Genomic DNA, 14,127 nt, shown 5'->3' with positions numbered 1-14,127 from the left:
GCACATGGGATGGGGGACAAACACAGGAAATGGATGGAGCAGTAGCAAACTCAGAAAGGAAATTACATGTCAATGGGTACTGAGTAGCAGGAGGACTACACAAGGGAGAGTTTAAAATAAGAGCACTTCTGGTAGGAACAATGTATAAGGAAGAATGTAAAATAGGAGCACTTGGGATATTTCTGTTTGAAATCTGTCTTGCGGGTTGCAAAAAGGGTTTAAAGTGAATGAAAGCAAAATCTCCACTACTACCAAGCAGACAGGGCTGAAGTTGAGGAACAGAGAGGAAGTGTGGGCCGGCATGGCAGATTTATATTGCCAACCCATCTTTTACTGGATGTTTGGGCAGATTTTTAAATAGATAGAAATGCAGTAAATTGTGTTTTTGTAAAATTACTGATCATACAAATTACAAGTCCACATATTATTTGTGGATTGCTGTGAGAATGTAGAATAGTGTGCCACTTGCATCTGAATGGTACACAACTGAAACAAAAGTTACAGATGGCGAGCAAATTGACCAAAATTAATGTTAGAACAAAACAGAGAAATGAATGATACTCAGTATGTATGTTTCAACAAATAAAAATATATTCACTAAAGTCAGCAGCCGAGTTTACCTAAACAAATATAAACGCACATATCTCAAAACAATACACAACCTTATCACAAATTCTGAAGAAAAGAATGTGGGCTATCGCTGGCAACCATCTCAAAATTGAATCTTATGTATTGTAAAGTGTCCAACCCAGACGTGAAGCCCTGTTTAAGGAAGGCTGGCTCTTCCTTCAACCAAGAATATTCACAGCCCCTCATTCCAATGTGTTGGAGATGGTAAGGAACACAAAAAAATGTTAGGTAATCAGATCACTCGACATTTGTTCTACTTTGCACTATTAAAAAAATATATCTAGTAATAAAAGGAGTTGAAATAATGATACCAAATGGTTGACAGTGTTACAGTTTCATCTCCGAGGAAACTAACATCTGTCTCCTACTGAATTCTACTGCATAGAAGACATGTGGTAATGGCCTGTGGAAACTGTGTTTCTGCGTGCTATTCCCCAATTTACCAAGCCAAGATCTAAATATGAGAAAAAGGTGTACTGGTAATAAACCAAGCCAAGGCTAAGGCACCGGGATTGCTTACCCAATAAATATGGGGCTACATTTGAAGCTTTCACCTCAGTTTACAATGCATAATGGAGGAGATCCACCATACTTTATAGGTCAGGATCTCTGGATATTCTGGAAAAGTGTCACCTCTGCTCCTTGAGGTGATTTCTTTGTGATACTCAAAATTAAGAAGTTCACATGGTGAAGGAGCTCTTTCTCCTATAATGGAACAAAACTGTACCACACTACTCCCCTCAAAACTTTGATTCTGTGAGAAAATACCAGTTTCAAAAGACACGGAAAAGCCTGCCTTCCAGAAACACGATTCAGAAGAATCATAGATGGTACCCTACTCTTGCTCACTCTTTCCATCCACTATTATAAGTACATCTCTCTTGATGTTACCAATTGAACCCAGATGCACACACAGGCCTCCTATGAAAACGTATCGCTAACCATGAATTTTGTGTCTTTCATAAGCCCATGTTTATTCATTTTACTAGACCGCAACTATACCAATGGGGTGTCAGTGTGCATTACACTAAGTCAAACTATGGCAAGACAAGTCTCTTTTACACAGAGGTCTAACAAAGGTACTAGAGTAAAGAATGAACATCCACAGAACATATATTGATTCAAAAAGATATGGCAGTATGATGTCTTTGAGGACGGAAAAACAAAGGGGCATACTTGAGAGCCCCTTGTGCTGCCTTAGCTCCTCCTTAGTGTCATTGTTTATACGCTAAGGTGGCCTTTTCCCTACACCTTATTTACAAAGGGGTGCTATGCAAGCATTGCGCTATTATGTAACCCATTGCACCACATTATACCTGCACCAGACATAATGTATGCAAACGGGGGTGTTCCGGCCCTCAAAAATGGTGGGTTTACATTTAACAGATTTCACTGCACTATTTTGGTGTAATTTTTCAATTAAAATGATGCACCCATAGAAAGCTATGGCCCTCCTTGCACTTTGCTACATTACGGTCATCATTTTTTATGCTAGTATAGCAAAGCACCACAATAGCATCAAAAAGTTTGACACTATTGTGCTAATGACTGCCATGGTGCGTCGTATTATAAAGAGGGCGCAATGATGGTGTCATTAGGTGCCGGTACAGGGTGGCAGAGAAAAAGTGGCACATCAGCTCTGATGCGCTACTTTTTCATAAATATGGGCCAAAGTATGTCTGGATGGTGAGTGAGTAGAGTGGAGAGATGAGAGGAGAGGAGAATGGTTTGAAGAAGAAGATAGGGCTAGCACCCAAGGCAAAGGACAAGCAAGTGGAAGATACGATTAGAAGTGGAGAGTGGCTAACAAAGAGGAAAGGGCAGAGCCAGAATGGGTTAGAGTAAGGGACAGTGTAGTGCATATGTTTGTATGTAGGTGGCATTTTATAGCACACACCTAGCTAAAGGAAACGGTAGGGCAAGGGCAGAGAGGGGTGAGGACCATGGAAGAAACAGGGAAGGCTTCACAGAATTTCTAGTTATCAGGATCTTATTTCAGTGTGTTCTTGCCTTTAACCTACATAGTACTTTTGTATAAATGTACATAGGTGTTTTTCCCCAGATTGGCAAATGTATTTTCAATACATGTACACCAATCTCTTCAATTAGATTTACAATGATGTTCTTTCAACATAGACTGACATTATTTTTTTCTTAAGCTTCCATGGTTGTTTTCAGGTAAACGTGGAAGGCAATTTTTCCTGCATTTAAGTGCAGGCGTGGCCCGTCCTTTAGGGCGGAGGGGCCACGCCCCCCACCTTTTGCCCCTCATGAACAGTGTCTGTCAGGCTGAACAAAGGTCAGCCTGACAGACACTCTTTATGTTCAGGTAAGGCAGCCAGGAGCAGACATGCATGATTTGCGCAGACTCCTGGCTGCCTGAGTTGAACTTTGCTGGGCTGAGGAGGTCACAGCTCCTATGGGCGTGACCTCCCCGGCTCAGCAAAGGTGCCTCGAGGCCCTCCCCTGGGTGATGAGGAAAGGGTCACCCATTGACTTTGAGCTGGGTACTTCAGGTTTAAGCCCTGAAGCACCCAGGGCAAGTGTCAATCAGTGACACTTCGTCATAGAGTGGGGTGGGGTCAGCAGTGTCACTGACCCCGTCCCACTCTGTGAGGAGGCTGGGACTGCTGCCTTCCCTCATTGGCTGACCTGAGGTCAGCCAATGAGGGAAGGCAGCAGTCCCAACCCAGCTGGGACCTCCGAGGCTGAAGGTAAGTGTGTGTGTGTGATCTTTTAAAATGAATGTTTGGTGCATGCATGCGTGCGTGCGTGCATGCTTGATTGTTATGAGTGTTGTTAATGGATGTGCGTGCATGTGTGTGTGAAAGAATGAGTGTGTGTGATCTTTTAAAATGAATGTTTGGTGCGTGTGTGCATGTTTGAATGTTATGAGTGATGTTAATAAATGTGTGTGTGTGTAAAAGAATGAGTGTGTGTGTGTGATCTTTTAAAATGAATGTTTGGTGCGTGCTTGCATGTTTGAATGTTATGAGTGTTGTTAATGGATGTGCATGCGTGCATGTGTGTGTGAAAGAATGAGTGTGTGTGTGCTTCCCGCCCACCCCGCTCCCTCCTAAAACTGCCAGCCGCCACTGTTTCAGTGAAAAAACAGAATGGTACCAAAATCTAGAATTACAATTGGTATAAATGTCCCTCTTATTTTCCAAAGGTCGTCCTCATGCCACAACATTTAGGGTCAACATATTTTTGACCTCTTTTGTGAAAACTCAATAAAGGAAACTACATTTCACTAATAGGTCCTAATTTTGCCACCTGCCTTCCAACACAGCTCACTTGGAAACAATAAGAAACAGAACCAAGAACAAACTCGGCAGTCCTCTTTGAATCCGGTCAATGAAAACCCAAGAATGGCAAAAGGCACTCAGACAGGAAGGGGCCACTTCACAAAGGCATCTAAGTGTGAGTAGAACAGAAGTGCAGTATTGCAGGAGTACTACTTTTCGTACTCGAAAATCACTTTGTGAATGGACCCCTGAATGTGGTACTAACTTCACAAATGGCAAAAATGTCTACACAAATGCACATGGTATAAGGCAACTTGTGATAGCAGGACGGTGTCGGGATGCAGAGATTTGGAATATTGTAACAGAGAGGGACAAGTCATGCCTTGACCCACTTGGCAGACGGTTACAATGCAGTCCAACCATTGACTTTCTGTATTGTTATAGTATCCATTTTGAAGATTCTTGTAATATACACATTGTCAAAAAGCAAGTGGTCACAATGTTTATATTAGTGTAGAATACAGCTCACATTTATCTCCCTTGAATGCTTTGTCTAGGAGATATCACAGAAGGAGAACCATCAACAAAGGTTATTCATCATGAGCCCATGTACCCATCTGTATTCTGCTCACTACTGGAGCTGTTCGTTCCGCCTTTGAAGGTCAATCTGTCTTGGATGTTGCATCCATCTTGATTCTCCAAGAGCCAATGGCTAATTCATTTCAATGAAAGTGAATCATTATGCAAATTGGCACTAATGACCACTCAATCTACTGATCATATGGAAGCACATTATCTGCTGAATGATACAAATGTACTTACTTTTGCTTTGGAAGTGGCTTTTATGGTCCAAATACAGTCCACTGGTTGGCCAGGCTTGGTTTTTTCTTCCTGCTCTACCTGGCTCGAACGTATCACACCATCCGCCCCGGCGAGCTCGAACTGGCAGTCTAAGAAGAACACAAAACCTGGTGTCACAACTTATGTAGCATGCAATATGGATATCAAAAAGATATGGAAAAGGAAGTACCAGACCTGGGATGGGACTGAGGATGCCCCCAAGGTACGTAAAGTCAGGATCTGTAAGAGAAACAACATGAATCATTGGTAGCTAAAAAAAACCTTAGACGTTTCCTCAAACTATTTACAGGTGTTTAACAAAGCCTCTGGCCCATATTCACAGAGAAACGTAGTAAACCTGTATATGTTATGTTATTTCCATGAGCAGATGCTGATTTGCTATTTTTGGGAGTTTATAAATGTTCCAAGCACCATGCCTGGGAAACTGCACAAGCCACAGGTTTTCAGGTGGGCTACTATTAATGTAACTTGGCGTATTCCCCATGGTCCCATTTTTCCAATATGTAACTGAAAACAACCAAACGATTACACACTCGGGAAACGCAGCCTGCTGTGCGAATGCATTTTTTTTCTCTGTGAGTATGACATTTCTCCCCATGGGGAAAACCCTTCTGTTGCTCCCCCTCCAGGTTTGGAGGTGATCCGTGCCCTTCACCGCTCTAGAAGACAAGTTATTCCAGCCCTTGGATGGAGCAAAACCTAAATCATTTCCAAGTTGGGAAAGAGTTGGCTTGGAGTTTGTGAAAGCCCGCAACTTACAAGTTTGTGGACAATCACTAACGTTGACGACCAAGCACCCTTCATCCACCTACTCATCCACCCATTATTTGGCATTACTGCAACAGATTTCTCAGCACTCATGGCAACGAATTCTATATTAGCAAAATAATTTATACCTGTCAGTGATTCCAAAGAGGTAAATTAAGCCATTTTTATCCATTTCCTTAGGTTTTTAGCGAAAATGTTTTTTTGAAGCGGGATCTATGTGTTCTGAGAGTCTGAAGGTTATGAATGTATAGTACTTGACCTGAGACTATCTAGATCTTTCACTGAAGGGCACACCAAGGTTATTGCCATGCTCAGGAGTGTCATTTTCCTTTCTGGCTACATTTGGAGGTGCGAAGGGAAGTCGGGGATGTATGGTGCTGGCTAAAATGAAAATATTTGGAATTTTACATAATTATTGTAAAACAAATGAGCAGGTTTGTCTTTTGGCAGGGGATGGGGGGAGTACCACTGTTTTCTTGCTCAAAGGGGGTGAGAAGATAAAGCATAAACACCACTGCTGTTGAAAGTTGAACCCATCTAGTGTGCATGAATATATTGCTGAAGGCTATTCATGGCAAAATAGGAGTTAGGGTTTTCCTTGGTTCGAGAGGTTAGTGCATCAAGTGAATGTTTAAGCATTCGACACAGCAACACCACATGTCAGTACACAAAAAAAGCTTTATATTAAACCAAACGTATCACCTGCCAAAAAGACCATGAGACACAGGGACGTCATTTTATCATATAGCTTTTGAAACAGCGACAAAAGTTACAGCTGACAAAAGACTTATTTATGGACAGGGCATCACTCATTGTGCCAGCGTGAATGTACAATAGGAAAGGTTTGTTGGCTGAAAGTGCCCTTTGAATCGGAGAATATATGAGAGAGGAACACACCAAAAGGCAAAAATGTGGGGACCAGAGAGGACCGGCAGATCACCTATTTAGGGACAGTTAGATTAGCATTCTAGTGCTCCAGGAAGGTCATTCACCAACACTCTGAACACTATTTAATTAGGCCCACTGAGGGAGTTTACTGCTACAGAAATCCTAAAATCAATTTTTGTGAGTGTTTTGATACTGTTTTATTTTAGGAAAAGTTGTACTGTTTTTTGACTCTGGGTGACCATTTTTATTATACTCTGTTTAAAGGAAAGATTGACACAGCAGGGACTTAGTATATAGTTTATTATTGTGTGGCATTAGATTCTCAGTTGGTGAAAGAAGTGGTTTCTGATTTCAGATCCACTCTCCACCACCTTGCAAGGATTGCCATTTTGGGGCAGCCAGTACATTGTTCTAAGGTTATACTAGAGTTAAGTAACTCTGCTAGTCAGCTGGTTCCTAACATTCAACAGAGTCAATTGGTATTCAAAACCTTGCTTGCTGTTGCCTTGGATAAAAGTACCTCATATCGCAGAAAACCTTCTGCCCTTTGGTACACTGAATCTCTTGAATCTCACAAAGGACAATGCGAGGCCTTTCGTGCAAGGATGGCGATGTATCTACTTACTAGAAAAAGAAAATAATATACTCTCCTGCCTTGATGAAATGCAATAAGAGATCAAATCAGCCCGCACCGTTGCTCTATTCATACCGACTGCAAAAAGCACAGAACTCTACCAGGGAGCTCTTTAAACATGTCAATGAATTTCAGGAGCCAGAAAGCTGTCAACCTGTAACCTCAGCTTCTCAAGAAATGTGTGATTCTTGGGCCTCCCTTTTTTATTACCAAATTTCTTAAAATTCAACATTTTTTACAGCTACGAACTCTATGATAGAGAGTTGAATTAAGGTACATGCTTAAACTCTACTGATGTTTCCTTGATTTATCAGAATTCATACTAACAACTACTAAATCAATTTGCAAGACAAAGCAACGCTATAAATCAATCCTTCAGAGAAGTCTTAGAACCAATAGTCGTGAAACAAGCAATAGGACTCCTCTGGTGAAAAAAGCCTTCGGCCGATGCCTCTATAGCTACTAATTACTTTTCCAATTCATTACTTCACTTTGTAGTTAAGGTGGTCGAAAGCGACGTTAATACTGTAGATTCGCCGGTGGGTCTTATAGATGACGCAGAGGCAATTATGGTGTTATGCTGCTCATGCCTCTTTATTACTTCTCACTTCAGACCCGTTAACTCAATACCTCCCTGCTCCTGCATTGTCGCTACATAATATACCCTTCCTCTAAGTCACCGCACCTCCACCATTAAACACTCATGGGGAGTGGGTGTGATACAGAACTCCCCTTCTCCAGGGGCTGCCATGTGGGCTCGCCTGGTCATCTAAAACACTACAAATACCCTGCTGTCCTCTTTTATTCAGAGCAGCACACTGTGCAGATGTTGATCATCTGTGCGAAATGAGCTTTGTATACTGGATAGTGGCAGCTCAGCTGCCTTGATATCAGTAGCTCTACAGGCTTCTGTCGACACCCTGTCTCACACAGTACTTACATAAAGAGTAAGTGTGGATGGTGCACAGGCAAAGCATTAATATGGCTACACCTCCCTCTAAAAGATCATATGCTAGCATTAAAGGTAACAGAATATGCCTCCACTTCGGTCTAATAACCGTGGAGTTCATGCTTTGCACTGTTTATGTGGCCCATCTGGCAAAGCATAGATTAATTTTCCTATGTGAGGCTGATGACAACCAAATCACAGTACAGTCGGACGGCAACTGGGTGAGTATCTACGACCTTAAAAATAATTCTGACAAAACAGAGACTTCCGTATTAGCCTCTGCCAGTCCCTAATGATCACTGGATTAGTGGTCCCTGTAACGTGGACCCTGTGTTGAGCCAGTGAAATCTGCCCCCAATCTGAGCATCATCCCTGATGACAATTTCTCATTTTTCATCACAAAAATCACTTCTCACTGTTTCCTACTATTAACAATTAAAAAAATTATATTCTTCTGTTTTGTCCTGAGTTTGCACATTTGAGTATCATTCAAGCTACAGTAGGTTCTAAATTGGACTACAGTAATAACCTCTGTGTGGGATTACCTACGTATTTGACACACCATTTTTAAATAGTTCAACACTGTGAACCTCACTTTCTGTTAAATCTGTCAAGAGATTTTGAGGTATTTCAGCATTTGAGAAAAAGACTATGTTGGTTGCCAGTTGCAAACGATCTGTATTTAAAAGCCTTTCTATTTGTCATAAAACTTTATAAAAATATGGATACTAAATTTCATAGTATTTTCATTTTCATCAACCAACCAGCACTTTACGCTTGTCTAACTCTTTCCTTTTATTGGTACAAAAAAAAGTTAACATTAACAAATCTCACCAAGAAAGCAGAGCGTTTGCTTACTAAACCTTTAGAGCTTGAAGCAAACTCCCTGTCTGCATACAAACAATAATTAATCATTTGCAGTTTCGGAAAGCCCTTAAGGCATGCACTTTGGTCAACAGCTGTTGGGGTTGTATCAGGGAGGAGCTATGGAAAGGGATGCTAAACCTGGCCATCTGCAGAGACCCACACAGTCTTTGGAATTTGGAGAGAGGAGAATCTTGGACTCCAGCTAAGGCTGTCTTTTGCAGGTAGTCCTGTTTTGTGCAGGTAGTCTTTGTAAGGATTGACAATCATGTTCTCTACATCAAGGGATTGACTAAGGCCGTGAGCCAGAGTCAACTGGTAATGAAAACTTCGCCACTTTCTGGAGGGAATGCTTAATCTGGAAAAGTGGAGTGAAGAAAATTACGCCTGTAGTTTCTCCCCCAGAGTTAACATTTCTCCCAGATATCAGAGGAGTTCTTATGACCACCTGACTTTAAGCCAGGCCATAAATATCTGATTCCTTCAAGATTGATATTGAACATCCTTGAGCAAGGTAATCTTAACACTTGGGGTTTAGGTGTAATAGGCTGTACAGAATGTGGAGCTGAACACTGCAGGGTGAATGTAAAGATTCCAGTCAGTAGGCAAACTCTGAATCATCCCCTGGGTACCATTACTTCACTTGTCCACTCCAGACCTCTGCTGAGGTCTTCAAGGCCTTTCAGTGGGACAGCTGTGTTTGGGACAGCATGTGACTGTATCACATCTGACAGCAGTGAAGCAACCTCAATGTGAAAAGTGGTCTGTAATAGGGTCAAGCGCTGATGGGGGAATGGACTGAATGAAACGGTCACTGGTAAAGCGTTGCACTCAAGTTCAGTAATGAAGTGCATTCACTAGTGTTAGTAAATCATGTACACGGTGTGCCTTAACCTTATTAAACGAAATGTAATCATTTATATACACTATAAGAGATCACATAAATTGAGTGAATTTACCTTTGAAACGAGAAGATTCTCTGTAGAAGAGTGCACTAATGTTTACAGTTAACGCTGAAAATGTAGTTCTCAGAAACATTAATGCACATGTATTTACAAGTATTACATTTATTCTAATTGTAACATGAAACTTTAATTGAGATTATGTAACCGACATTTATATGAATGTTGAAATTAATATGTGCACAGTATAACCCGTAATTAAATGTGCATTAGTGAATAATATTCATAAAATTGCCTTTACTAGGCTTGTGAACCTTTCAATGTGAGAAACTGCTTTCCACTTTTTCCTAACATGTCATTTTATTGCAGGTGCATTCATACGAAATGTTAGTTTGGAAATAGATATACACGTTGCAAACAACGTCTGGAGGACCAAGGACAGCAGAGTTCTCAGGACTGGTCTGGGAGAGACTGCAAACGTTGCAAATGACAGCATGGGACAGAGGATTATAATGGAGCTCATGATGGCTTGATTGAGTGTGTTAGGTATTAACTAACATTGATACAGATTGATTTTAGGATGATTTTCCTCTGGATTTTGAGAGGTACTGACCCCTGATGTTCCCTTTGCACTAATGCTTTGCTGAGTGTGGCTTAGGCTGACACTTAACTCTCTCTAAAGAAGGCTCTTGACCAAGCTTCTAACTTCCTCTATCGATTCATAGATTAATTTAGTTAGATGCTCTTAGTTTGCACTCATGTGTAAAAGGTAAGACCAAATACTTTTCTCTGAACATCTAAGCCTATTGCGATATCCTGTATCACTGTAACTGAATTTTTGGTTTTCCTTATGCTAATCCGTATAAATTTCTTAAGGAGATTTGGCTATCATATTGTTAATTTCAATCGTTACAGTATGTTTTTGAGATTTGTTTACATTAACCTGAGTGTTAATTTATAATTAATCTATTAACTTTGTTTCTGATTTGGGTCTTCGTTGTGTGATCAAATTTATTTCACTGCAAATAAATGAAGACTGAGTGTGAGCTAACTTCGTAGGTTAATCCCTTCGAGGGAAGAAAAGACCCATCGCCTCAAGAAGAAGAGCTAAATGCTCAATTAAATCCATGATATGTGCATGACATGTGGAAACTGAATCATGTGTTTTTCACGAAAGCTAACACTCTTTGTGCTCAGATATCAGAAACCCCCCGAAGACATCAATGTTCAAGAAAATAAGCAAAGACAAGCCTCTTCACTGAGGCTATCACATTCAGTGGGGAAACCAGCAAAGACTTCCCATCCCCTCAAGAAAGGGTCAGAACAGTAAAGAAAGAGACTGAACACTATGACCTTCGGTAAGGCTAGGAGCACAGTCCACATCATAGATCCACGATCCACTTTTTCACTGACCAACATCTGCCAAGGGAGGCATTTGACAGCCACTGGATGTGCCTCACTACAACCAAAAGCTCTACAAAATCGCTACCTGCCACAAGACAGAGCTGTCAAAACTCATAAATAGATAATAAAAATAAATAAGTGTGGCTAACACATTGTAATTCAGTTCAGACGACACCATGGGTTGCAGTCCTTAGTATGAGCTTAGAGTAGACTTTCACGCGGATGCTTTATGCAACCCTTTGCAGCAGGGTCAGCCATTTTATCTTGTACTGCAATGCACACACTAACATTTCCATATATTTCCACTTAGCATGTTAATGTAGCTTTTCGCCACTGTAATGAAGTGAGAGCCGCAGACCTCACTTCCAGTGAAATCATTTTAATAATGCCATATTTCAGCATGATTACAAGACATTCCTGGACATTCATTTTTACTGATGTAGATTTAATCATGCAATAGGAAAAATTAAGAGGAAGGATACAGGCTGCTTCCCATTTTTACATCAATTACACCTGTTTAACTATGTGAAATATTAATGCAACGTGACTGCCAAATACATTCTGGGGAGAGGAACCTTGAAACACAAATTTTGTGAGTTGACATTAAACACCTTACCGGGTATGAATGAATATTTAGCTCTGAATCCCAGCCCTTCAAGTTCTTCATCTGACGAAAATTTTATCCACATGAACCTTCCAGTCGATCTAATCAGCATTGGGCTTTTCAGACCACAGTAGCGGTCGATGAGTGGGGAGAAGCCAAAAGGCCCATCACGGACCTCCAAGTGATCGAAGCGACACTCGAATGATGGTTCTATGTGATAGGGTTCATCAAACGTTAGCTCAATTCTTTGGCGCGGAGCCGCTGCAAGATAGGAGAGGTTAAATGGGAGTTACCTTTTCAGACAGCTTGTTTCTGTTTACTTAATTAAACATTTTTGCCAATTTATGGTTGCTACTTGACCAATTTCAAATACAAATAATAATATACAGTGGGACTTCATGTGAGTCATTGCTCTGTAAGAGTTACAAAGAGAATCCCAGGTAAGAAAACTAGTTGGCAAATTTATTACACAGCGGATCTATTTGCAGCATATGAGCTTTTGGCTCTATCAGGCTAATTCCAAAGGCACAAAGCAGGAAATACCTTTGTCGCACAGTGCTGAATTATCTGCACAGTTTTATCCCTCAATTCTTCTTGGACATAGGACCCCTCCAAGCCCAACTGTAGTGGTCAGGTTCGCTTGCTATGCACCCAACGGGGCTGGTCTGAAAAAATTGCCAGGGCTGGTTTGGGTTCCCAGTCCGGCCCTGTCCAGATCTTCAACGAAAATAGAAGAACACAGTGGCGGCCACTGTGAAAACGAATTTATGGGACAACACAGGGGGAATAGGGGCAGCGCAAGGGGAGAAAATTTAAAATAATAAATAAATAAGAAAACACTTACCTGCCGGCCACTGCCTTGGTGCTCTTCTGCACCTCTTCTTTAGTCCAGAGCAAGGCTCCCAGTCCCCAACGCCAATCCACATGCTGCTCTGATGCTGCTAATACTATTAACCAGCATGAGAGCAGCCCTGTGATTGGCCTGAACAGTCTGGTTTGACGCTCAGTCAGGCCCTGGGAGCCTGTGCTTGGTCTTCACCCAGCTGTGCACCACAGCTCAGGTGGAGAGATCTAAGTGTGAAGTTGGTTTGGCCGTCCTAAGAAGGCCGGCCAAACCAACAGGCGCACTTGCAGAAGTACCCATCACTCCTGCCCTTACTGCAGCTGCTGTCATCAGCACCACCACCCTGCCCTTGATTCAACTCAATATTGAAAAATAAAATGATAATAACCTGTGTTATTAGCATTTTATTTTTCATGTTTTCACTACTGAGAGGGCAGTGGGGTGATGTTCCTCCACATTAACAGAGCCGCCGCCACTGGCTGGACAGTTATCACTGCTCCTCTAAAGATAGAGTGGTACCCAAGCGCTTCCATGAAGTGTGTATTGTTCCTCCACTCGTATACTGGTGAAATATTTGTGCAGAGGATTAAAGTAAACGTTGAAATATTTGAAAAACACAAATTTGAAGAACTTATAAACATAAACAAGTGAACTGACTATTCTGTACATTTCACTCAGTCCTGACACAAATTGTGTTTTTCAGTGATGGCTGGTGACATTTGAAAGTGGTGGGGTGTAAAAGTTTCGGATGTGTGCCCTGTGGCGAGCGGGCGTAGCGAGTGTGCCCTGTGGCGAGCGAGCATAGCGAGTGAGCCCAACGGCCATGAGGAGGGCTCGGGGGGAGGGACTTCTACCCCTGGGAAATTTTTTAAAACAAATGGGCAAATGGTGCATTTTCAAGCAAATTTGAGAAAACAAGAAAGTTAATAAAGCAATTGTGAAAGTGTAGTTATGACATCAATAAAAACATTGCATATGATAGTGACATAGGTAGCTGCTTATTCAGTATAACCAGTCACCTTCATAACAGACTTTGAGATAACAATGCTGTGAGTACCTCACAGATTAATTTATTGATACACCTGTACAAATTAAATCTACGGAGGCAATAGAAGTTATTGTGATTTTTCGGACTGAACACAGTGAGACAGCAAAGAATAAACATTAAAAGGTAATAGGGCACGCTATAAGGCACTTTACGTCTCATTCAGGTGAAGAAGAAATATTATCACATCACCAATATCCTGATCCTGTTGGAACTCCATAAACTCCCCTTGCTGGTCCACTACATCATCAAAACCAGCTGCATCATTTAAAGACATTACAAATGATGCAGCTGTTTTCCTATAGGAGTGGAGCGGAGCTGCTGCTCATTATGTTTGTTGGTCCCTTTCACATGCAAACAGATCAAGGTCCTGACAACCAAACATGCGTACATTTATATCAGTCAAGTGGCTCCATTGGTTGGCGCTGAGAGTTCTCCTTTCATTAGTGCAGCGGAGGGCTCCACAATCAAGATATTCATAAATAT

At 41.4% G+C, this 14,127-nt stretch overlaps 1 protein-coding gene across 1 annotated transcript in view; it reads right to left on the bottom strand.

Moving 5' to 3' along the window:
* Nucleotides 1-14,127, bottom strand: part of NETO2 (neuropilin and tolloid like 2) — a 267,840-nt gene that overhangs the window by 66,759 nt on the left and 186,954 nt on the right. Inside the window, exons 4-6 of the mRNA XM_069216613.1 lie at nt 11,765-12,013; nt 4,914-4,958; nt 4,701-4,828 (exon numbers count right to left, since the gene is read on the bottom strand). Coding sequence (XP_069072714.1) covers nt 4,701-4,828; nt 4,914-4,958; nt 11,765-12,013 — 422 coding nt within the window. The remainder of the gene's footprint in view (nt 1-4,700; nt 4,829-4,913; nt 4,959-11,764; nt 12,014-14,127) is intronic.

The sequence above is a fragment of the Pleurodeles waltl genome, chromosome 12 (assembly GCF_031143425.1).
Source record: "Pleurodeles waltl isolate 20211129_DDA chromosome 12, aPleWal1.hap1.20221129, whole genome shotgun sequence".
Classification (NCBI taxonomy): Eukaryota; Metazoa; Chordata; class Amphibia; order Caudata; family Salamandridae; genus Pleurodeles; species Pleurodeles waltl.
Note: the sequence above shows the minus strand (reverse complement) of the source record. Positions and strands in the feature narration are given on the sequence as shown.